Source organism: Lissotriton vulgaris, chromosome 8, assembly GCF_964263255.1.
Source record: "Lissotriton vulgaris chromosome 8, aLisVul1.2, whole genome shotgun sequence".
Lineage (NCBI taxonomy): Eukaryota > Metazoa > Chordata > Amphibia > Caudata > Salamandridae > Lissotriton > Lissotriton vulgaris.
Genome location: NC_141696.1, coordinates 195158428 through 195184854, shown reverse-complemented (window position 1 = coordinate 195184854; position 26427 = coordinate 195158428). Strand labels below are relative to the sequence as shown.

The 26427-nt window shown below is 49.4% G+C and overlaps 1 protein-coding gene across 1 annotated transcript in view; it reads right to left on the bottom strand.

Moving 5' to 3' along the window:
* Nucleotides 1-26427, bottom strand: part of CCDC83 (coiled-coil domain containing 83) — a 191079-nt gene that overhangs the window by 102556 nt on the left and 62096 nt on the right. Inside the window, exon 5 of the mRNA XM_086933964.1 lies at nt 9527-9694. Coding sequence (XP_086790090.1) covers nt 9527-9694 — 168 coding nt within the window. The remainder of the gene's footprint in view (nt 1-9526; nt 9695-26427) is intronic.

The following is a 26427-nucleotide window of genomic DNA, read 5'->3' as shown; positions in this document are numbered from 1 at the left end:
AAGGGGGTATAAAGTGCGCCTCTCACGTGACCCAGCCACCATTTTAGGTATCTGAACCTGGTGACTGGGAGAGGAGCTAGGTTTTTGTAGTGTGTTGCGTGGCGGTTGGGATTGAGCGTTTAGTCATCGTAGTGCGGAATATTAGGCGGCGGAAATGTCAGCTGACGGCGATTACCGTGTATTGGAGGCCATCCGCCTGCTGGGCGAGGCGGGGCGGATGGACCTCCTGGTGGGCGCGGCGCCGGCGGTGCGCCCGCCGAGGCGCGCCGTGGCTCGGGTGGCGGCGGCGATTCTGGCCACGCCGCGCAAGTCCCCGAAGATGCAGGTGGGTCATGGGGGCCGCGCAGATACCAGGAGCGCGGCCCGCGTGGTGCTGGGGGGGCGGGGCAGCCCACGGCCGGCAAGCAGGCGGGCCGAGGCGCGCCGTTGATGGAAGGCCGGGACGCGAGGGGAGGGGCGGGCCAGGGTGACAGGCCGGGTGGGAGGACTCCTTCGGGGAGGCAGGCGGAGCGGCGCGAGAATCTCCCCAGCACATCGGCTGGCGGCGGTGAGATCGAGGCGAGTGCGGGCCCGGGGGTGGGGGCGGGAGGGAGAGGCATGAGGAAAAAGGCGGGGGAGGGCGGGGAAACGGGGGCAAAGGGGGTCCGGCTGGTCTAGCAGCCACGGGGCGAGGGGGAAAAAAGGCCCAGAAGCGGGCAGTCCCCCCCGACAGGGGGCAGTTATGTGAGCACAAGCGGGGGGGGGAGGAGGGAGAGCCCGTCACCAGGCAGGCACGAGGGTGGTGCAGTGGGGGGGAGGGGTAGACAAGGGGCGGGGCCGGAGGCCAGAGGGGGGGTCCCGGGGGTGTGAGGCGGGGAGGGGTGGGGGCAAGTAGTCAGCAGTCGGGGGGAAGAGGGGGAACGGGGGGTTGGAGGGAGGAGCTGAGCGGGAGCGGTTGGGTGTCCCCCCTCCTGATAGAGGCGGGAGAGGGGGAGCAGGACTGGGGAGGTCTGGATGTCTTTGAGGCGTGGGAGGAAGGTTTACGGGAGGGCCGAGGGGACAGGACGGGGACAACCCGGGTGGGGTGGGCAGGGGGGCCGGTGGCAGGGGAGGGAGGGTATCCCCAGAGGCAGGGGGGGCCGGGGCAGGGGGTCTGGTTTGGAGCGACGAGGAGGTGGAGGGTGAAGCCCGCGGGACGCAGGGTAGGCGGCAGGATGGTGGGGGGGCCGCGCAGTGGCAGGGACCCAGCACATCAGCAGTGCAGTTTTTATTACAGGCGGAGGGGCAGCGCGGGGTTGCAGACTTGGCCAGGCTTGGTGCGGCGGATCGGCGCCAAGATGAAGGGAGGGCCGTGTTTCTTGCAACAGGCCCGGAGACGGCGAGGGATCTCGACATAACCGGCACACGAAGGCCCCTGGCGGGCTCGCTGGCCCACCCCCCCACAGGGCCCCCACGGCCTGGGGTCCAGCGGCAGACGGAGAGCAGCAGGGATGAGGACTGTTTTATGTGGTCGGGTAGTAGCGGAGGACATGGGGTTGTCAATAGGGTGCAGTCGGCACCTCCGCTGGCTCGCAGAGTGTATCGTTGGGGTGGGGTAGATTTGTGTGAAGGCGAGACGGAGAGTCTAGAGGAAGGAGAGTTGCGGGAGAGCGAGGGCGGACGGGGGTCCACTAATGGTCTGAGTTCTTTTTTGCAGGTGTCACGGGGCCTGGGTGCGACAGCGGCCCGGACACAGTCCAGGGTACGGCGCTGCGATGGAGCGGAGAGGTGTGGAGCGCTGCGGGGAAACATTGGTGCCAGGTAAAAGCAGTGCGGCGCGCACGGTGTCAGTGGGGGTAGGGGGGGGGCATTGGAGGGTGACCGGCTATGCAAAGGCAGGTATGTGACAGATAAAGGGGTGGGTCCCGAAGAGCCGTTGTCGGAAGCGGCGGGAAACGCGGCGGCGGCGGCGGCCGGGGACGCGCCCGGGACGGCAGGAAAGGTGGCGGCAGGGGACGGAGGAGACAAGGTAGAGAGTAAAGAACTGAAGATAAAGCGGCTCCCTTATATGGGGGTCACGAAGCCACTGGGGGCGCACTTAATGGCGTCCACTAAGGAGAGGATTTGGAAGGGAGAGTATGTGGAGCTGTTGAAGCTACTGCATAGGGAGGTCAGGTCGAAAGAGGGGTCAAAAGAGGAGGAGCATGAGCTGCAGAAGCATCCGCGGGTCCCCTTGACCATTGAAAACTGGACGGCGGCGTTTCTGATTTTCGCGAGTGTTTATTGCGAGAAGTTCCCGGAGAGGTCGGTGTCTATGTTCAAGTACATGGACGTGGTACGGAAGGCACAGATCACGGGGGGGGGGTTCGCGTGGGCTCAGTACGACGAGGAGTTTCGGGCCAGGATGGCATGGGATCCAGAGGCGAAGTGGGGGGAGCTGGACTGCGATCTCTGGCAACAAACGATGGGGCTGGCGGGATCGGGGAAGGCTATATTCACCACCAGCGGGTTGCCAATAGTGTACCAGCCCTTTCAGGGGCGCCCCACCCGTGGGGTGGGTGGGGGCAGGGGCAAAAAGCCAACCCGGAGTGGCGGGCGCCTGCTGGGATTTTAACCGGGGGGCGTGTGCCAGAGAGCACTGCCGTTTCAAGCACGACTGCTCGGGTTGCGGCAGGTACGGACACCCCGTGGTGCGTTGCTGGGGCCCCACTAGGGGGGGTGCACAGGCGCCCAGGGGAGGCGTGCGCCCTGGACCCGCCCCACAGGCGGGCGGTGGGCGAGGGGGTAGGGGCTCTGGGACCCAGGGCTCGTACTCCGGTTAAGGTGGATCGATTGTCAGCGGCCCTGAGAACCTACCCGGACGTAGGGGCCGCGGAGTGCTTGCGAGACGGTTTCCGGGTGGGGTTTCGCTTAGGTTACGCGGGCCGCGTGAGAGGCGTTGGGCGGACAATTTGCGTTCCGCAAAGGAGCACCTGGAGGTGGTGCAAGGCAAGTTGGACAAGGAGGTGCAGGAGGGCCGCATGGCCGGGCCATTTTTAGAGTGGCCGTTGGAACACTTGATTGTGTCCCCCATAGGGGTGGTGCCCAAGAAGGAGGTGGGACAGTTTCGCCTCATACAGCATCTGTCGTGGCCGGAGGGGAGGTCGGTGAACGACTTCATTGCAGAGGAGGAGGCCACGGTGTCGTACTCCTCGGTGGAGGCGGCGATGGAATTAGTGGTGCAGGCGGGCCGAGGCGTGACAATGGCTAAGTGCGATATCAAGTCGGCTTTCCGGCTGTTACCGGTCCACCCAGACGACTGGTGCCTACTGGGGATCCAGTTTCGCGGCCGCTGGTATGTGGACAAGGCGCTGCCGATGGGCTGCTCCATGTCTTGTGCCCTTTTTGAGTGTTTTAGCACGTTCCTCCAATGTTTTTTTACGGAACGCACGGGTCACCAGGGAGTGACTCACTACTTGGATGACTTTTTCCTGGTCGGGGCCCCAGACTCCACGGACTGCCAGGTGGCGCTGGACAGGTTTCAGGAGCTCATGGAGGACCTAGGGGTGCCTTTGGCGCCGGAAAAGACAGTGGGGCCAGGCACGGCGCTGTCATTTTTGGGCATTGAGCTCGACTCGGTGCAGATGGAGGCACGGCTGCCCGAGGACAAAAAGCGGCAGATGCTGGTTTTACTGGAAACGATGGTGGCCAGGAACAAGGTGGCAGTACTGGACATTCAGGTGCTGTTGGGTCACTTGAATTTTGCATGCAGAGTGGTGCGCGTAGGGAGGACATTCTGTAGGCGGTTGGGCAGGGCGCTGGCGGGCAATAGGCCACCTCACCACCGCGTGCGTCTGTCGGCGGGAGTGCGGGAGGATTTGCGGATGTGGCGGTTTTTCTTGAACCAGTTCAACGGTGTGCCCTTACAGCGGGACGTGGACATGGTTTGGGAAGTACAGATCTTCTCGGATGCGGCGGGCAGCGACGGTTTCGGGTTGTACTGGGCCGGGAAATGGTGCGCAGAGAGCTGGCCCGAGGAGTGGAGAGGCGGGGGCCGGAGCATCGCGTTCCTTGAACTTTTCCCCCTGGTGGTGGCAATTTGGTTGTGGGTAGAGGTGCTCCCACACCGGAGGGTGTTGTTCCATATGGACAATATGGCAGTGGTGCAGGTAGTGAACCGACAGTCTGCGAGGGATGAACAAGTGTTGAAGCTGCTGCGTGTGTTTGTGCTTGGCTGCTTGCGTCATGACATTACCTTTCGCGCGGTGCACGTCCCGGGAGTCGACAATGACATTGCGGATGCCTTGTCTCGTTCGCAGTGGGGGAGATTCCGTGGGTTGGCAGTGGACGCGGAACAGGACCCGACGCCTATGCCGGCGCAGCTGTGGCGAGTGGGCAACACCGGATGTTACAGCTGGTTCTAGGATCATTGGCGGAATCGACCAGGGCAATGTATGTTTCGGCTTGGGGGGAGTTCTTGGCGTCCGGGGCATCCTGGCGTCCGCCGGGAGCTGCTGGACGGGAGGATGTGGTGCGATTTGTGCTCTCATTGATTGATAGGGGCCTAAAGAAGGTGACCATAGCTGGCAAGTTGGCGGGGGTGGCATTCATGAAGAAGCTGTACTAGGGGTACGCCCCGTCCGCGGGAGAGCTCGGGCGAGGATGTTGGAAGGCTGGGCCCGGGAATGCGGGCGGGCGGGGGCATTGCGGCGTCCGCTGTCGGAAGATCTGTTGGGGAGAGTGCTGGCAGAGTTACAAGGGGTGTGCTGGGATGAGAGGGAGGAGTGCTTATTTGCGACCCTGATGGTGTGGATGTTTGCGGGGGCGTTTTGGGTTTCGGAGCTGGTAGGGGGGAGAGGGGGCCAGGGAGTGCATTGGACGGAGGTGCATCTGGAGCACCGGGCTGTGCGCATATGGCTGCGGCGGTCGAAAATGGACCAGAGGGGGGTGGGCACCTGGGTGACGCTGCAGGAGGGGGGTGGAGTGGCGTGCCCGGTGCGCTGGGGGTGGCAATGGAGCGGCTTGCGGCGGGCGGATGGTTTGGTTTTTCAGCATGCGGATGGTGCGCAGGCGACGGGGGCGCAGTTGTTGGGGGTGTTGAGGAAGGCCCTGGGCAGACTGGGGTTCGATGGAGGGCAGTATGGCACCCACTCTTTTAGAATTGGGGCGGCATCGGAGGCGCACAGGCAGGGGTGGGGGAGAGGTGCCATCATGCGATTGGGGAGGTGGTCCTCGGCTTGCTACAGGCGGTATGTGCGTAGCGCAGAGTTGGTGTAAAAGCGCGCAGTTTTTGGGGGGGGACACTGTGACTTACATCTGTTTTTTGTTTCAGGTTCGGTGGCAGGCCCGGCGGCACAGGGCATGTTGATCTGGATTGTGGGCCATTCTTTTGTGAAGAGGGCAACGTTACAGGCCCAGGACAGCTATTTCGGGGAGAACCTAGGTTTCAACCCGGCTCTGTTTCAGGTGGTGTGGCTGGGGAGGGGGGGTATGCGGTGAAAGGAGCTGATGTCCACATTGAACGGCATGGTACACAGGGGTCGGTGCCCAGATGTTTTGGTTCTCCACTTGGGGGAGAACGATATGGTACAGGAGACCGGCTTGGTGTTGATGAGGGCGATGCGGAGGGATCTGGCGGAATTGCGGAGGAGTTGGGCTGGGTGTTCTGTGGTATGGACGGAGCTGGTTCCGAGAAGGGTCTGGCGCAGGGCGAGTCGGCCGCAGGCTGTGGATAAGGCGCGGAAAAAGATTAATGTGGAGATGGTCCGTTTTTGTCTGCATTTGGGTTTCACGAGGATCTGGCACCGAGACATACATTACGACGCACCAGAGATGTTTAGGGGCGACGGGGTGCATCTCTCGAGGATGGGGATGAACCTGTACCTGTTAGAACTCCGGGAAGTGTTGTCTCGCCTGTTGGGTGTGCGCCGGGAGTAGGAGATGGTTTTGCGGTTTCGTGCGGCTGACGGGGCAGGTCGGAGTGGGAGTTTTTCAGGGGGGGGGGGGCAGGGAAAGGGGGAGGCGGTGTATTCACCGGCAATCCACCTTTCCCTGGGTGGCTGAGTTTTGGTGGGGATGTTGGCCAAGTTTGGCTGGAGTTCGGAAGTTTGGCGTTAAGTTGGGGACTTGGGGACCGGGAGCGGGGAAAGGGGAAAATAGTTGGGGGTTACATTAGAGGGTAGTTTGGTTACAGTTGCAAGAGGACAGACAGGAAGGTAGCATTTGTGAGGGCTTGGAGTTAATAGGTAGGGGACAAAAGTTGGATACTCAGAGGATGTAATGCTGTGATATATTTTGTAATGTTGCGGGTGGAGGGATATTATCAGGTGGGATCGTAGGGGTGGAGGGAGACAAACAAAAAGGGGGGTCAGGTAATTTGATGTTTAGAGAGGTTATAGGCGGTTAGCCAGTTGGGAATTAATGTGATGTGCACCTGTTTCAATAAAGCGGCCTTTTTCACACACAAAATGGTAGTCGGTCGTGCTTGCCTCCCTCTCTCCCTCCCAAGCTATTGGCATTGTAAATGACAATGCCATTTATTTATCTGTTTTCAAAACCAACACATAAATAAAAATGTTGTCATTTACAATGTCAATAGCTCTAACTTTTGCAAAGGTGAGACCGTTGCATTGTAAATGCTTGTTATTTTTCTTAACAGAATACTTCAGCACTTCCTCTTCCTTGCCTCTTTTTTCATTCGCAGTGTACCACATCCTGCGTGGCTACTTCCTCTAAAGCAGGCAACCATTCTGGAAAGCAGCTGTCACAGTGTCTCATTGTTTTACCACTCAAAAATGGCCAATAAGGCGGCCATGCTGGAATTTTAAACAATGATAACTTCAATGCCACGTTTAGTTTCATTATTGTAAGCATATGCCTGCTGTTTTTTGATGACAGTATGTTTTCTTTTTTCTACTTGAATTATTTTAAGTTATCTTACATATTAGTTTGTGTGTGTGTTCTATTGTAGTTGTGTTAGAGGTGAATGCAAGAATACGTCAGTGGATACATGAGTATTATTTGCGTGGCGGCCCCTGGCAGGGATTTGGTGGCCTCCGGCTCTGTTCCACTTCCAAACACCCTGATCCCCCCCTCTTCACTGGCCTCCGCGCTCTGCCCCACCCGGACCCCCTCTTCCAGGTCCCCCTACCTACGCTCCCTGCCCTGGGCCGCCATGAGCCTAGAGCCTCCCCTGAGAGGAGTAACACAGCGCATGCCTGATGACTTATTGATTACCAAACCGATCAATGACACAAAAGACACTTTCTTCATAAAACAGACCTGTTGGAATTGCCAATGCTCGCTTCACATTATTATTCATTCAGTGTTGAATGTAACACAGAGTACAAGCCCGCTTTAGAGAAGTTAGTACCTATCTGCAATTGCACATTTTTCCCCATTAGCAAAACATTTTCCCTGTTGAGAAACTCTTTTCCCAACACCACCACGAAGTTGGTAAAGGGTTTTTGATGCAGCCCTTTGCAGGAGCAAATCCCTCATCATTTCAGGATGGGAAAGAGTAGGAGAGAACTTTGTCACCACACTGAAACTCGCTAGTATCCTTCATTCTATTTGCAACTTCAAGAGTTGGTTCCTGGGCTGAAGACAAACTGCTGTTTACTTATCACTCTCGCTCCACAGTGGTCGCAGGAGCGCACATTTAAGCTCAGCTGAGCCTCTTTCCAAATGTTGCATCCCCTCCCCAGTAAATCCCAATAAAACACAACCACAGTAACTTAGTTGCTCAGGAAGAGCAGCACACGGCCAGCCACATCACCACAGTTTTTTATAGGCAGAGAGCATATGCAAGCTGCGAAATGATTGGCTGCCTGGGTGCATCTCAGAGTCTTTTAGAGTGTTTCTGCAAGTGCTGCTTACATTTTTTCAAAGCACATGGGACCCAAGTGCAGCAGGATGCCCATGATACATCGGTTCACTTTAAACCAAGTCATAAAATCAGCAGCCTACCACCTAAAGTATTGCATTATAATCTTCAAAATGAAACACTCCATGTAACCTGGTAGCCATCAACAAGGCTAGAATGCAAAGACTTCAACTCTCGTTCACTGTGAGTGAGGTTCACACATGAGTGAGAAACAGTAAGGTTGAGCTCTCACTCTCATCAGTTCTGGTGAGAAGAACAAGAATCTCACCCCCTGAAACCATAAGCCACTAAACAAAATATACGAAGAAAACATAAATATCACACAGGTCAAATGATTGCACCCATGACTGTAACATGCTCTCTGCGAATAAATAACTGAACCTCTAAATATAACATCAGAATCCTGAACAGAAGCTGCCATATAACTTACAAAGACTTGAAACACATCTCTTACGTTATAGTATGAGTTGCAACATGATACAACAGAGGAGTTTCTCACCACTGGGAAATATATTTTCCAAGTCGAGAAAAATAAAATTCTGCCAAAGCCCAAATGTGCTGTCATTCCATAGTGCCTCTTTGCACAGAGCGTGTAATTACTCCTTGAAGGAATGAAGCAGCCAAAGAAAAGGAGGGAATTCATAACACATTTCCAGCCTTATGCCTGCAAAGCTGAGACTGGGCAGGTTTTCAGGAGTAAGTTGGAAAAACTTTAAAGATTCCGGTAAACCCATGCGAGGAATTAGATCAGGGGTTGCACAATAACAACGTTCTTTTGAGACATGGACCCTTTGTGTGATTTTCATATGCACACGAGTTCTTTAATTTCCCTCCCATCCTTTATGTATCCCAGACAGCAGACTCAGTAGGGCAGTTTTACACGCCCCTTGCACCTCTTTTACGCCGCCGTTGCGTCACTTTTGTGACACAGCGGCAGCGCAAAGCCAGCACCATGCTGCGGGGTATTTACAACGTGACGCATCTGGGAGATGCATCACGTTGTAAAGCCCTGCTCCAGAATTAGGCGTTCCTGGGCAGGTGGGGGCGTGGGGGGGGGGGGGTGTTCCGGCTGAGTGAAATCTACAATATGCTGCCTCAAAACCCTGCACGTGCTTTAAGCAGGCGTAAGGATTGAAGCAGCATTGTAAAGATAGGGAACCCCAGCGTCGCGCTTGCGATGCAACTCCAGCAATGCGCCGCCTTTACGGCACAGATGCGTCATGCATCTGTCCGTTTCAGCCCCATGGTGCGCCGCATTGTAAATGCGGTGCATCCATGGTGGCGGAGCCGTGACGCACAGTAACTGGCGCATTCCTGCCGATATGCAGGGATGCGCCAGTTATTGTAAATCTGCCCCCGTGTTTCTTGTGCTGAATATATCTTTCACAAGGTAATTGATTCATTCATAATTTCTTTCAGACTCAATCTTATCCAACAAAACTTTAGATAAAAGTAAATCCTGACACTTACGTGTCCTCAGTCAAACACAGCATGCAAAGTAAGCAGCCTTTCAAATCGTAGTTTTGTTACAGGGAAACTGCTACCCAGATCAATGAAGCAGAAACAACACAGAGAGGTCTTGGTGTTGAATTTGCTGTCCCAACACCTAAGCAGAGCTATTCTGAAATGTGGGCAAGCCATCTCCCAAACCACTGGGCCAGTTCACAACTAAAGAGCAGTTAAGGGAGACCTGCAAACACTCACCTTCTATTTCTTTAAAGTTCTGTTCAATGTTAACAAGTTCCAATTCCAGAAGCTGAATTTGTTTGGAGTGCTCTTTGCTCCCCACATTTTTGTAAGCCAGCCAGTAGTCCCTCTCAAACTCCTTTTTCACTATGTCCTCAGCTAGCTGATCTATCTGGGAGCGCAATTCTGTACGAAAAAGACAAAATAGCATTTTCATATTACAAGTTTGTAATGTCACCGAGTTTAACAAAGTGAATAGTTGCAAAGTGATCTCAGAAAGTATTAAAATTTTACTCTCTACTCTGAGCAATCGAAGAACTGTGCTACAAAAGAAATGGAAATCAGAAAGAGCAGGAATACATTACTACCCTGCCCAACAATATACTAAATGAAGGGTACAAACGAATGATTCTCCCACCTGCAAGTATTACTGCTGCATCATTGCAAAGACTTGCTTACATTTGTAAAGCAAATGGATGAATAGGTATTGTTGGAATAAGGAAAGGACACGTGTATGCTTCTGGAGTGCGTGCCCATCTGCCTAAGGTTCATCTTAGGCAAGTCTTTACATTTTTGACCACCCACACATGACAAGCAAGTGTGTGCCTTAGAAGTATACGTGTAATATGGATTGAGAGCCATAGAAGACTTCTAAGGTCGGGAGGGGTACACCCTGATTACCTAAAAGGGCTACTGTCAGCTTGCCAGGCTGGAGAGGATTGACAGTGGTGGCAGCAATAAACATCATAGTGGCAAGGCAGGCCTATTCACATGTGAGGGAGAGTTGCCTACTGATCTCTTCCATCCGTTTTTACATTTGTCAGCCAGTCCCCTGCAACCTATCGCTTATCTATCCGTATGGGGGTATGGATGCAGTGCCTGTATACCTGTTGAGCACGTGTGGCCTAAGCCACAGTGGAATCCAGTCTGTATGTTTCACATATGAATGGTTACTAAGATGGGGATGTGATAGAGCCCGGGCCGCAATGTGCATCGTAGGGCTCCTCCAGGAGATTCCAGAGGTCCTTTGTAGCCGGTCAGACTTTTGAGTGTGGATTAGAGGAGAGGGAGGGCCCTTTGAAACTTAGGGAGTTTTCCCTGCTGTCTCATGGCCCATTGCTCACTGGAATGGCATACCACAGAATAACAGGTAGTTACATTTTGAAGCTTACGTTTCCTTTAACCCTTGTTCTAGTTTTCTCAAAACAGGAGATACCCAGCTCTTCCTGCTAGTTCCTAACAATCAAAACCATAGATGGACTGGTGTGAGTGAAAGAAGAAAATGGACCATAATTGCACAAAACCAGTCTCTTTAAAAATAAATTCCATTTTGTAACTTCCATGTGTGCTACATTAAGCAGCACACATAGAAGTGAGAAAACAACATTTCAAGATTGTTTATGTGAAGGAAGGGGGACCTTCCTGTACATAAAAAATCTTCCCCTGTTAAATGTAGCACAAGTGCAGGGGAAACGCAGGGCTTCACCATATTTTTGTAAATATGGTGCAGCCCTGCGTTTCTGAAGTGGCGGAGTGTGTTGTTTAGCCAAGGAGGCTAATGACACTCTCCACCACTTCTATTGTGTTTTATATTGAAAGAATTTGCAAGAAAACGAAAAAAGTTAATGGGAAGGTTGGTGGTGCATCTCCATGACTAACTTTTCAATGGTTGGTTTTATTTTGCAGTACGAGGCTCCTGCCAGGGCCAGACTGGAAACCCAAATCAACTCTGGCAAATTATTTCAGACCAGTCCCCATACGGTGCACACCAAGTGCAGTGAGTGAACCTGACCACTACAAAGGGGGCATTTGGAGGCTTTCTCCCAAAACAATTTAGGAAACAATGGTGCAGTCTACAACACATTTATCATTATATATTGAATTGTGTTAGCTTTTAAAGAATACATGAAGACCTGACTATGCACCAGAATACGACAATCTTTCTGGGGGTTCTTCAATGATTCCCCCACTATCACCCTCCAACAGTGCTTCTCATCTCTCCATAGCCCCCTTGTAATGTGTATTTCATTTTTTATAGCATCTCTCATACCATTGTCGGATGTCAGAGCACTTCACATTACACACATATTGAGACAGTGAATCATACGTGTACTCAATGTACAGAAAATGTTACATAAGGCAAAGGGGACTACAAGGTGTAGAATTCACATATCATTCATTCTGGTAGGCATTTTTAAAGAGTGCGTGGTCCTGAGAAGCACAAACTCGGGATTCAGAACATAACACAGTGGTTAGCATTGAGTTTAATGATAAAAATGTATTTCCATCCAAATAAACGTTTTTAGCAGCATCAGGATAATGAAAGACAAAGAAAAAACATGGCACTAACTTGTACCTTGCAGTTTGCAAGCAGCTGTTTAATGACAGTTTATTGGTCACTGTGCTAGATTTCATTTGTCACTTATGAACTGCACAGTAACAAAAAAATCTCTTTGACAAAAGCAGTAACCCACTGACCTATGCATACAAAACACTGTTTTTTAAAATGCATGGTACACGTTCTATGCAGTATGCATATTTATTTATTTATTATTTATTTTTGAGATTTATAAAGCGCGAACGTATTCCCGGGGGCATCTTAGGCGCTGAAAACTCAACTCATGCCTCAAACAATGTAATTCCAGACTGATTTACTGAGTACCTAACCAAGTCTTTAGACCTTTACGAAAAGAATAGAGGGAGTGATTTAATCTGATAGAGAGCGGAAAAGAATTCCACAATCTGGCAGCTGTAACTGAAAAACGTCTGTCACACCAGGAAACAGTCTTAGTTCGGGGCACAATTAATTGGTGCAAAGTCAACGATCTTAGTTGCCTGGCTGGGAAATATGGTTTAAGCTGGTTTCTCAGGAACTGGGGGCCAAGATGATGCAGTGCTTTAAACACCAGACAGAGTGTTTTGAATTGTATACGCTTTTTTATGGGTAACCAGTGGTACTTCCGGATAGCGTGAGCAATGGGCTTGATTTTAGGAGTTTTTGATAGTAGTCTGGCCGCAGCATTTTGCACTAATTGCATTTTATTGATGACCCGAACTTGAGCATTGGCCAGAATGCCATTGCAATAGTCGAGAGAAGATAAAACAAGTGTACTAACCAAGGTTTTGCCAGCACTGTCAGGCAAAAACGGAAGGATTTTTTTGATAAGTTTTAGCTTATGAAAAGCTGATGCTGCTGTCTGATTAGCATGCGCAGAGAAGTTGAGATGGTCATCAAACACTACTCCTAGATTCCTGACCTTTAAAACAGGCTTGGGCAAGCCTATTAACCCTCTGTGCTACATTAGATAAGTCAAAGCTGCCACTGGAAAAATACTCCCATCTCTCTCCAGCAGGGACATTAATCACTGGTGTTATCTTGGCACTCTTATTGTTCTTTGAAAACGTCTAATTATACAATATACTTAGCAGTGCTTTTAAAACTGCTACCTGCGGACCCCCTGGGAATGTGTCAGGGACCCCTGGGGGTCCGCGGGACACAGTTTGGGAAACACTGTCCTAAGGTGTTCTCTAAATTGGATCTCATAGGAGCTCTACCATTTTGGATATGTGAAGGAGAAGAATGGAAGACGGCATTCAATACCCACTACGGACATTTTTTAATATCTTGTAATGTCTTTAAGCCACTGTAATATATAATAATCCACATTTGTAAAATGCAAACAATCATCCATAAGGGTCTAGGCGCTGGGGGCCGTCGGGAAGATTAAGCAAGCTATTGCCCAGAGTCACATGGTGCTGGGCTAATCAGCCGCCGGAGCCGGGGATCGAACCGTGAGCCCTCAGGTTCTGGAGTCAGTCACCCTGGCCGCTGCACCATAGGCAAAAGAACACATGCCCCAAATCATGAAACTAGGCTCCAGAGCGGTGTCCTTAAATAAACGCACTGTCGCCGGTGCAAATCAAGTGCATGAAAAGTCAGTCACACCAATTTATACAAACAACATATTTATTTTATTACTTTTTTATCACACATTTCAAAAAAGTAAATACTTAGCATAATGACAAATAATACATCCAACATCAATAACAAGATACTCCAATATATCAAGTTCCACACTCCTGTTTCATACAACACATTCAACCCTTCACATATACCCAAAACTCATCACACATACCCATACCTCAATCACACAATTCAAAAACACATTCAGAGAAAAAAGAAGTGAAAAGACGCCACACAATGGTCCTGAGACAGAATGGTACAGATCATCATGGTTTTGGGGGTAGGGGTAGATATAGTCCAGCTTCCCCCTCACGAACAACGCCAACGCGCATTTCGGTGCGTTGCCCCAGCCGGGGTTCCACCTTCATCAGGGCGAAAGGGAACAAAAAAATGGAGGGAGGGACAAGATACCAACAGGCGGGAGGACTGTGATCTGTCACAGCCGGATGCAGAACAGAAGGCACTGAGAGGGGAGCCTCAATGGATTTAAAATGATCGCTCTGCTCATGTAATTTCAAGATCGTTCCTTGGCCAAAAGCATTCCTGGCCTTCACTTTTTTTCCCCCCAGGGCAGGTGGGACACCAATCCTCAGCTCGAACCAAGGCTTCCAATATTTCAATTTTTCAATTGCACGTTTAATTGGTATAGGCAGCAGCTGCACAACAACGGGACGCAAACGGTAGGCCTCCTCGCTCACAAATCACTCCTTGAAGCACCTCACCTCTGCAGTCTTCCAGCATTTCGCCAATAATATAGTTAGCCATTTTTGATGCATACATGGTGGTATATCTCAATGACATTTTGATTTAATAATCTATATTAGAAGACCATCGATCTCCGGTTCGAAAAAAGTTATCAAGATTAAGAAAGCAATCCTATTATGAAAATGCCGAGACACGTCTCTTCAAAGTTTCTACCAGTTCCTTTCTCAGCTTTAAGATATCTTAGCAAGTAATTGGAATGTTCTTTGCTAAGGTATAAACAGTATTATGCTGGCCTTTCTGAGACACATAAAGGAAGTTCAGAGGTTTATTGGTTTAACCAACTTTTATAGACAAATCGTACAGAACTTTTCAACCCTTATTCAGCTAATAGTAAACTTATTCCGTAAGGGGTAAAGTTATAGTGGGGCGGAGAGCGGGATCAAACCTTTCACCCGTTTACTGCGCCCGCGATGTTGCGGAAGTGCGGCACTTCCGCAAAACGGGCGGGGCCACGTCGGCCATTGGCCGACGGCAGCACCAGCGACGTAGCGTTGCCGTCGGCCAATGGCCGACGGCAGCATGGAAGGGGTTAACCTACTCAAGACAACCTTTACCTCCGCTCCAGTTTTGGGACATTCCAACGACTTCCTGCCATTTGTAGTAGAGACAGACGCCTTCTATTTTGCCGTCAGAGCTGTACTATACGAAAGGGATCGCGAAACCAATGAAATTCATCCAGTAGCATTCTACTCACAAACATGAACAGACACAAAAAAATAATTACACTATTTACTATTGAGAGCTCTTGGGTATCAAAGAGGCTTTTTCTCATTTGTGACATCACATGGAAGGAGCTCAGAATAAAATACTGTATGGGCCAGGAATCTCCAACCTTTCCCACAATGAGAGCTACTTCAGATCATTAAACATCATCCTGAGCTATTGCCTAATGCAGTATTTTGAAAGAGGTTCACAAGGGTCAAGAAACTGAAACACCACCACTGTATTAAACTAGTACTGCCATTGTGAGTCACAAGCTGCATCGCAAAAGGTTTGCCTCTGGAGTAGAAGTGCTCAAGGGCCAGTTTTGTTCCTTTGCTCTAAAGAGAGAAAGAAAGAGAGAGAGAGAGAGAGAGACAAAGAAGGAGAGAGAAAGGAGGGGAAAAGAGAAATAATCAGAGAGAAGGTAAAGAATGACACTGTAGAGAGAGGAGAAAGAATCAGAAACACTCTGAGGGGCAAATTCTCAAGGAGCTATCGCAGAGTTAACAGCGCTTTATCGCTGCAAAAGTGGCGATAAACATATTGTACCATTCACAAGCTGGTGTAAACAGCTCATATCACCAGTGTACCTGTGATAGCAGCCGCAAAAAACATCACCACAGATGACCCTGGCAACTATTGCTAATGAGATGCAGAGTAGGCGTTCCCGTCCCAAAAGCCACGACAACACCACTCCGCAACATTCTCAACGACCATCTAGATCGGCGATAAGAACCCAAAACATGCGATAAGCTGCGTTAGCAGCAGGAAACTAACACCTGCTCTGACCTGGCGTAAAGTCGGAGGACAGCCTGAAACACACAAGGGAGCCCAGCCCAGAGCCACACCTGAAGGGCAACAGATGCCATGGAACCAATGATCATGCAGCTGGGAGCCCCAACAGGGCCACAACACCCACCACCACCAGGAGCACCCCTCCCCAGGCAAAGACATGCCACATCAACTACACGAAACACGTACCAAATAATCAGCCTGATGTCACACAATCACATGTGGTGACATGCATGTATCGGCACAAAAATGAGCATCACACATTCACCTTCGAATAAACAATCATAATGTTATTAAAATAAACACAGAACAGAAATGAAGACACATGGCACCTCTCCTCTGGGCAATCTGTTGGTCACAGCCTGCAAGGCAAAAATCCAGATGAGATGGTGTGACTTGCGCTCATCAAAGGACAGAGAGAGAGAGAAACCGAGGGAGAGAAAGAGAGGGAGCGAGAGAAAGACGGACAGAGAGGGGGAGCAAGAGAAAGACGGACAGAGAAGGGGAGCGAGCGAAAGATGGACAGAGAGGGGGAGCGAGTGAAAGACGGACAGAGAGGTGGAGCGAGACACAGATAACAGAAGAGATGGACAGGGAGAGTGAGTGCCCACACTGCGCACCCAGGCCTCACTGCTCACCTCCTGACACCGGTATGTCTCCAACCATGTGCCGGTATGTAGTGCAGTTCACCAGGTCCCACATTTGAAACAGATCCGTCATTTGAAACAGCGTCCAGATACATGATTGGCAAAGTACACACAATTGCATAGGCCTTTATCGCCTGTCCGCCCCGGCGCACCCAGACAGATGCCCCCCTCCCGCTGCCCAGGGGTGCATGCCCGCCCCTGCGCACCCAGGGATCACTGCTCACCTTCTGCCACCGGCGTGTCACAATGAGAGCCCACCACGTGCCGATGCAAGCACCATGCCCGGGCCCGCAGACATGGCACCCTCCAAATCACGCAGCCCCACTCCACAGGTCACCAGGTCTCACATTTGAATCTGGGTCTGGTTTTGACATGGGTGAGGACATACCAGTGCACCTGGCATCATCGCAGGCTGCACACCCTCTCAGCCCTAAAGGTGCCACTAACTCTGTGATCCAGGAGGTGACGCCACATGGTGGTAGGGCCCGATGGCCGCTGGCTCTGGTCTACACTGTGGTCCAGCAGGGCAGACAAATCCTGAGCAGTCCGGACCGCCGGGACGGGGCATCATCGCAGGCTGCACTCCCGCTCAGCACTTAAGGTGCCCCTACCTCAGTGCACCGAAAGTCACCGCCCCGTGCCGGTGTGCCTGTGCCGACTGCAGTGTATCCGGTGCCACCAAGTCTGTGCCCTGCAAGTTATGGACCTTGTATGATTGGGTATCATGGAGTGGACGCCATCATGTCACCTCCAGGCCGGGGGAATGTGATGTTGCAGGGCCCTGGGCACTCAGGCCTACATGAACACCACACGGATATACCCAGAGAAAGGCTGGAAATGGCGTCGAGCATGTGCGTCCGGCCCTTTTTATTGGCAGGGTCACATGTCCTGTGACGCGTCTGCTGGATGGGTGTGGTGTGGGTTTAAACCAGCCAAGAGGGAGTGGCTGTGGCATGCTGACAACTAGACCAGTGATCAGCAGATTACTACAGGGAAGACCAGGGACATGTAGCATTGTTGTCCCTCCCCCCACCCCTCCATTGGGAGAATAAGCGGAGTTGGCTGGCCTGGTGTATGCCAGTCCGGCGTAAGGGTGTGAACAATGACGCCGGCTCTGGGCGTGGTTCCGTACGGGGCTGGACAAGGAAGTAACTTATGTGTGTCCCTCTTGTTGTGTCTGCACCACCCAGACCGCAATGTGTCACCCTGTGACCCAAGTCCAACGACATGAGCCACATGGACGTAAGAGGAATTCACTGAGCCTACATTCATGCATACTTCCACACTTGAAAGACCATAGACATGACACATCTGTGCGATTATGAATGTTTAATGCACATTCAGTGGAGTGTTGCATCTGGAGCAGTACAGGGCCGTGCAAACCCCACATGACGATGTTGGCCCATGGAGGGCCAGCCAGAGTCCTTCAGGGAATGACAAGTCCAAAGGAAGGTAAAGAGTTCAGTCTTCAGTCTGATTGCTGTGTCATTCCCGATCAAACAGAGTATGGCAGTCCATGTCGAGGTCCGAGGTGAGTGTCGCAGAGTGCATCGGGGGACAGTGGAAGGTGATAATGCAGAGGGCAGAACCAAGCAGAAAAAGGCCATATGTCGAAGATGAATGCTACAGTTTTCTTCGTACCAGTAAGGCCGTTTCATCCGCATCTTCGTCCTCTGCTGTTTCAAGTGCCTCACATGTGGGTGGTTGGTGTTCTGTCTCCTGCACTGTGCTGCAGTGACACCTCAGGGGCCGGAGGGTGAATGTCTGCCGCACTGTGTGGCACTGACACTTCAGGGTGCAGAGATGTGGATGTAGTGGTAGCAGCAGCATGCATCAGCGACAGGCCTTGTGGCAGCAATGCCATGAGGATGGTTTTGAGGTCATTGAGGAACCCAGCTACACTCGCTGGTGTGCAGCTGTGGCAGCCACTCTTTCCGCAGTCGCCTGCTCCATGGCCTCCATTAACCTCCGCATGTTTCCCAACTCCCGTGTGACATCACTAGAGCCACTCTGACTAGTCTCTGAATCAGGGCTCTAGCGATGTCAGCCATGGTCCATTGGAGAGCATGGAGCTGACTGTGGGTGTCCGTTAGACTGACTGACTGACTGAATTATTTATAGAGTGCACTATTGCCGAAGCGTCCTGGCGCTAAATGGTGCGCAGGGACAGCGACCAACAGGTTACAGTGATGGGTATAGAGCCATGTTTTTATTTCCTTCCTAAACACCGATCTCATAGGCTGAAGTCTCAGCTGTAGAGGCAGGGAGTTTTATAATTCATTCGCTAAAAAAGAGAAGCATTTACTTCCACACCTTGCTTTTTTTATATTAGTAAGGTGTACCAGTCCAAGAGAGGAGGATCTTAAAAGACGCGATGGCACATAACAAAGAAACAGGGATTGTACATCCTTAGCCCCTCCTTCAAAGAGGGCTTTGTGTGCCAGGCATAGTGCCTTAAAATCAACCCTTCGTCTCACTGGGAGCCAGTGAAGTTGTTTTATACTACAGGATGTGGGATAATGTTTGGGTAGTTTAAGCATTTTGAATTGATTGCAATTTAGAGAATTGGGCTGCACCTGCTCCCAAATAAAGAGCATTACAATAATCTATTCTCGATAAGACCATAGCTCCTACCACAGTTTTTCTCAAAGAAAAAGGGATGAACGGGAGAATCTTCCTTAAGCCTTTTAACGTGAAAAAACAAGCTGAAGAGACTTGATTGATCTGTGGTGCCAAGGTGAGGTCTTTGTCAATCATAAAGCAGAGGTTCCTTGCCTTGTTTACAGGTGCCGGACAGGTAGCGGCTGCAGTTGGCCACCATAATTGGCTCCAAACCGATTCTTTCTATCCAAATTCCACCACCTCCGTTTTATCCGAATTCAGTTTTAAAAAATTGGAATTCATCCAAGACATCAGTGCAGAAAGACATTCCACTGATTGTGCTACCGACACTATAAGCTGTGTGTCATCAGCATATGACACCAGCGTGAAACCATGGCTTTTTATGTGTCCATCACCACCCCCTTTTCCAAAATCGATTTTGTCCACACTATGTGTGGGAGGGTATACTCAGACGTGAGTCCCTTGCTCATTGCACCATCAGGATTCAAGCAAGCCGGGCCGACGACGGCTGAAATGCCAGAAACCGGTCCCCGGAAGCTTGTTTCCTTCCCAGTATAAGAATTGGCTTGGTAGTTTGGTTTGCCCTGTTCCCATCATGCACTGGGACAGGAACAGACTAATTTGCATGTAGCCAGGTTCTGAGCTGGGATGGTGCAGTGAGCTACAAAACGGTGATGGATCAAGCTCAGGCCCGGACTGGCCGTTGAGGGCACCGGGCAATTCCCCGGCGGGCCGCATGGTTGGGGGCCGGTTTTGGGCCCCTGGGGCCGTTTTTGTTACAGGGCCGTTATGCTGCAAAAACGGCCCTGTAACAAAAACGGCCGAAAACCGGCCCTGTCACAGAGCGCGGTCGCACCTCTCCCCCCTCCCCTCTCCTCCCGGAGGGGCGAGGGGGGCCGGCCGAGCACTTTGCCAGGGCCGGTTCTGGTTCCCAGTCCGGCCCTGATCAAGCTCTGATCTCTTGACTGGGTAAGAGTATTCTGCATCATTCAGAAACTCTGTCCATCACCACCCCCTTTTCCAAAATCGATTTTGTCCACACTATGTGTGGGAGGGTATACTCAGACGTGAGTCCCTTGCTCATTGCACCATCAGGATTCAAGCAAGCCGGGCCGACGACGGCTGAAATGCCAGAAACCGGTCCCCGGAAGCTTGTTTCCTTCCCAGTATAAGAATTGGCTTGGTAGTTTGGTTTGCCCTGTTCCCATCATGCACTGGGACAGGAACAGACTAATTTGCATGTAGCCAGGTTCTGAGCTGGGATGGTGCAGTGAGCTAAAAAACGGTGATGGATCAAGCCCTGGTCTCTTGACTGGATAAGAGTATTCTGCATCATTCAGAAACTCTGTCCATCACCACCCCCTTTTCCAAAATCGATTTTGTCCACACTATGTGTGGGAGGGTATACTCAGACGTGAGTCCCTTGCTCAATGCACCATCAGGATTCAAGCAAGCCGTCCATCACCACCCCCTTTTCCAAAATTGATTTTAACGCTGTCATTTGACGCGTTATCTGGAGACTATCGCATGGTCCCGCCGTGTTGTGAATACTTGGTTAACACGGCGTAATCTTCCCATGATAGACTGAGCTGTTGAAGGTTGCACTAAGTTACTTTTGTGATGGTTATCACACGTTCTTGAGAATATGACCCTGAGAATGCAAAAGAAAGGGGAGAAAGAAAGAAGTCAAAGAAGAAGAAAAATAAACAGTGAAATGATTGAATAAAGGATATGGAAGAAGGAAAAAGAAAGAAAAAGGCAAAAACAAAGAAAGCAAGGGAAAGAAAGGAGGAGAGAGGAAAAGAAACAGGGGATGAAAATATAAGTAGTAGAAAAAGAAAGAAAATCTAGAAAGAAATAAAGCACGGGATAGAAAGGAAGACAGAAAAAACTGAGAAAGAAGTCAAAACTGCAACAAAATAGACGAAGAAGGAAAATATAGAAAGATGCAGATATAGACAGAAGTAGCATAAGAAAGAGAGGAAGGAGAGAAAGCAAGAAAGGGGAGCGAGGAAAACAAAACAGAGAAAGGAGAGAAAGACAGAAACACGACGAAAAAAGAAGTAGTGAGAACTGGCAAAAGAGATAGAAAGGAGAGAACAAGAAAGGGAAAGAACAAAAGAGAAGAAAGAAAGATAGTAATAAAGAGACGAGACAAAGGCAACAAAACATGAGAAATAGTGGAAGGAATGCGAAAAGAAAGAAAAATGATGAGCCCTAGCAAGACAGAAAGAGGAAAGAAAGTAGAAAAAAGCAAAGAAGAGAAAGAAATCTAGAAAAAAATAGAAGAAAGAGTTAGAGAATGAAAGAGATAGGGACAAAAAGAAGGAGGAGAGTAACAGGTGAGAAAAAATTATCATAAAAGGACAAAAAGAAAGAAAGAACAAAAAAAATCAAAAAGGGTAACCTGAATCATCCTGCAGTATTAGTTTCCAAGGCTTCACAGAAACTGGTGCACTGTTATTTAAAGCTGATTTCGCTGGAGAGCAGCCCCCTTCTCTCAAACCAGCTGACAGTGAATTATTGTGTGAAAGCTAATGTGAAGTAGCTTGCAAGCTACTGGTAGCTCACGATTGACCTGTTGAACAACCTGGTATGGATAGATCATAAGAGCTTTAGATATCTCATCACCATGAAACTTGGGAATTCTCGCCATGCCAGATGGACCTTGTACTTCCTCATGTTGATTATGTCATCATGTATCGACTGAGCAAACGATCTGGAAAAGCACACGACCAGTCTGATCAAAAAGCCTGGAAAACTGAGACAAGAGAGGAAACCCCATATATTTTAGCACTTCGACGACTAATGACTTTTACGACTTTTCCAACCAGAACATTCTTCCACTGCAATGGATTAAAAAGAAAAAGCATGATGTTTACAAGGGTTAGTAGTACAGCGATTGTACCCTGTACCTTCTCAGTAGGCTAAAACAATCTAAGTGCATGAGATGGTATCATGACTTTCCAGTGGCAGAGGATAATGGTAAAAAAAGACTTTTGGTGGCCTGGTATCAGAAAGTCCCTCCGAAACTACATCACCAGGTGTGCCATTCATGCTAATGCTAGAGCTTTCCACAGTTCTGCTTCACGATTGTTGCAACCTCTGCCTACTTCGCATCAAACCTGGAACATGATTTCTGTGGTCTTTATTCTGCACTTACCTCCATTACCTGAATTCCACCCATGGTTAATCACCCCTAAAAAAGTGTGCATTTTACAGTTCCTTCTGTAACCTCACTGCTCCGAAATCTTCCTACCATACAGAGAGCCTTCGATCAACATTTAGTAAAGGCAAAGGCTGGTTATAAGCATTTTACAGGCCACCATCAAAGAAAGGCTACTGAGCATAAGTTTGGAAGCAAGGTCTGGTTGTCTAAAAAAATCCAACCATTCCTGGGTCTCACAGTACCACTCACTGGTACATTCAACCTGTGTTTTGCCATTTCATAGGTTATAACTGTGGCCAAAGGCATTCCCAACACGTCTCCTTCAATCATGGTAGATGACGAGCATCAGTTGTGGATTCCCATATTTTCGGAGGCCCGCTGCAATACCTTAATGCCTTGAAGGTGTATGAGATTTCAGAAAGATCACATCTATGCCCTCAGGTTGGTGAAGAAATTCCATACACAGCACCTTTAGAAAGCAGGACCACTCAATGTTCCCTGAAGGGGAATACTCTTCGGTGGTGGGGGGACCATCAGGAATCCGATCAGGTGTCAGGGGCTGGAAGACGAATTAGGTCATTTACTCCTGGGGATGCGTGCTCACTTGGTTTCTGAGTTAAGGTCATTCAAGGTTAGGAGATGTGGAGTCCTGCTAAGACTCCCTGTACCTCAGCTCAATGCATGGCGCTCAATGCATGGCAATGAGATACATGTTCGCATTGACTTTGCAGACCCTTGCTATAGTTTGCACCCTTGTTGGTCTCTCCGCTTGTTATTATTCCTTTTTCATTTACCGCACTTTCCTTTATTTCTGCCCTCCTTCGTTTGTCCTCTTGGTGGTAGTCTGCTAACATCCGTTTCTTGTAGAATCTACTTATGTGTGCCCTGGTGCCTTCACCAGATTCCTGGTTGGCTTCGGGCTTGTCATAGCATCATCTGCTGCTCGAATTGGTAAGCCTTGTTTTATTTGTTACCTGTATGTTATATACCCTCTGCCCAGTGTCTCACAATGTGTGAGATGTACCCACGATCAAGACAGAGTGGTACCCTCACTTGAAACAGATGAACTCGGGCAGTGAGCTCCAATCCTGGATTTTTCTCTTACCTATTTTCCCTGTTTCTCCCCCAGTTGATTTGCTCAGTATTACTTAACACTCTTGCTGCAGGGGCTTTCAGCTGGCCCCTGACTCTGAATGCTGACAATTTGGTGCTCAGTTTTGGATTAAACAATAAGGTTAAGTCCCACGACACCACTGATACAGAGCTCTAAGAATTACACAATCCTGGCCCTGAGATGCCTGAAAAAGGTCCCACAGACGTGTACATATTGACATGACATATTCAGTAGTCTGACATAAATAAGCTGTTGGCAAACAAGCACATGTATACTTGGTGAGATTTGCACATTCCTATCAGAAGGCAATGCACTGAGGCCTTAACTGCAACAGATAGCTACAAAAATGGGATGTTCTCAAATCTGAACACTCTCAAAACGAAAAATATGTATTATATGGAAGGTAGAAAAAGAAGCTCAACGAACCGCTTGTTTTAAGTACATTAATCAGTCTACTCTATGCAATCAAATAGTTGGGTCGAATAACCTCTTGGCTCACCTGCAATGAAAGCCTTTCTGAAATCTACCTCTGAGATGTCACCATTTTCAGGTTAATTGTAATGTAATTGTTATGATCCCTGCTGCTCCTTCCTTTAATGAAGCACCAGGTTTGAGTCTCCACACTGGCTTCTAATGTAACCCCAGGGGTGTAGCCTGGTTAGTATGATTGGGTGAGTGTGAGTTTCAGAGTTCCCAACAGTCATGCTGGTTAAAATACCTTATATGAGATGCAGGGCGTATGGAGGGCTTAAGGAGCAGTGGAAAGGGAGAGGAGTGCGGATTGTTAAGGGTACTTAAAACTCAATCGTTTAGTAAAATAAACCATTTTTAAGACCTTTAAAACAGAGAGCCGAGATTATGTTTTTGACTGCGTGTGTATGTAAAAAATCCAAGTGAAATCCCACGACCACCTCACAATACCCGACTTAAAGCATCTGTACCCAACATTTGACTAGAGAATGCATTTATTAGGGGGTGTAAAACCCCAACAACCCTGCCTTTAGCAACACCCCTCTGTAATTCATGCCCTGCTACAACTAGAAATCTCCAGAATTGGGGGGCCGTCATTTTAGGAGGGATGGGACACACACACACATACACACTCAATTACACCCATGCATACAAACGCACACGCACCCACAATATTATTGAAGTTCTTATAGAGCACACAGCTACCCACAGTGGGCTTCCCGGTGGTGTCAGATAAAAGTGAGGACACATGAGTACTTACACTGATTGAATAAAAAGATGAGTTTTCAGCTGTTTCCTGAAACTAAGCAGATTTTTGTTTGATCTACGGTGGATAGGAAGGGAATTCCAGAGTTTAGAGACCAGGTAGCCAAATTAACGAACCCCGCCTCTTGCTCTCCAGATTCTAGGAATGGTCAATGGGAAATGGTCATTTGAACTTGGCTCTCTGGAGGCACTGTATGGAGTGACAAAATATTGAAGAATGTGTGGGCCTGGGAAATGCTTTATCCTATGGGTGATGCATAAGGTTTTTTTTCAGAGTTTTATATAGCGCAAACTTGACCCGAATCCGAATCGGGTATCAGAGCGCTTTACATAGCACCAGTTACGTTACATGAGGACACACAGTCATTTTTGTTAGGCACGGGGAGATTAAGTAATTTGCCCAGAATCACAGGATGTTTGATACCTTGAATTCTATTCTCCTGTTTCTAGGCAACCAGTGAAGTTGCGCAAGAGCCGAAAGTGCTGATTACATTTTGGACAGGCCCATCAGTACTCTGGCTGTGGCATTCTGGGCAACCGGCAACTTTCTAATAACATATGAAGGGTTGCCCAGATAGAGTGAATTGCCGAAGTCAAGCTAACAAACTAATTCACAACACTCATTATCAAGTATTCAAACATATACTCACGCACTCACCTATCATTAATTAAAAAAATAACCACACTTACCAGCAGCTCTGCCTCGGAGGTCCCAGGAGGGTTGGGACTGCTGCCTTCCCTAATTGCTTGACCTTAGGTCAGCCAATGAGGGAAGACAACAGTCTCAACCTCGTCACAGAGTGGGATGTTTTCAGTAAAACTACTGACCCCACCTCACTCTGTGACGAGGTGTCACTGATTGACACTTGGCCCTGGGCACTCTAGGCCTTAAAACTAAAGCATCAAGGTCCGAGGCAATGAGTGACGCTCCCTCTCGTCATGACCGGGATGCCCTCAGGGACCTTTGCTGAGCTGAGGACATCATGCCCACAGGAGTTGTGACATCCTCAGCCCAGCAAAGATCAGCTCAGGCAGTCAGTAGCCTGCACATATAGCACATGACTATCTCCTGGCTGCCTGACCTGAAAATGAAGAGTGTCTGTCGGGATGACCTTTGTTCAGCCTGACAGACACTCTTCTTGAGGGGCAAAAGGTGAGGGGGCATGGCTATCATTCTACTTAGTAGGTCCATTGGGCATACAAGGACTTAGTGCATATAGCTCCATGAAGTTTATTTACAGGAAGTAAGGATCTTTAAGGGGTGGCTCTTTCGCTGTAGTTTTCCACGCCCACATCAAAAAACGAGAGATGGCAAACACAATCTGTTCTCTCGCGTCACTTTTCATGATCCTTAGTGCTTCCCAGTCATGCCTTTGGAGAGTGAGATGTGGGGGTCGAGCATTCTCCCATCATGCAGGTGCAGCTAAGCTTTGGAACAAACTGCCAAATGCAATGCGTATGCAGTGAAATCATGCATTTTTTAGGAAGGAACTTAAAACTTTGCTGTTTTCCAACACTTGAATCAGATAATCGGGTGACATTTGGCTCCAATCTTACTATAGCGCCGTTGCATTTGCGCGCTTTATAAATGTTTATCCTATCCTATCCTATCCTTATGATGAATCTACAGCGTTTATTTTTTCTAATCCAATATATCGTTTTATTAATAAGAGATTCATGTGCTTTCCTAACCCCTACCAGATTTGTTACATAAAGGGCACTTAGCAGAAATGCTGGGTGAAGCTGAAGGATCTGAAACAGATGAAACTGTTTAAGTAGGCCCACAATATATGATCTCAGACGGCAGTAGGTGGCTTTTCCCTGCCTTTCCTCTCCCTCAATCAGAAATGTTAGTTACTGAACAAAGCTAGCTCAGGTAGTGTGTTATAAATTTGAGTTGCTTGGATG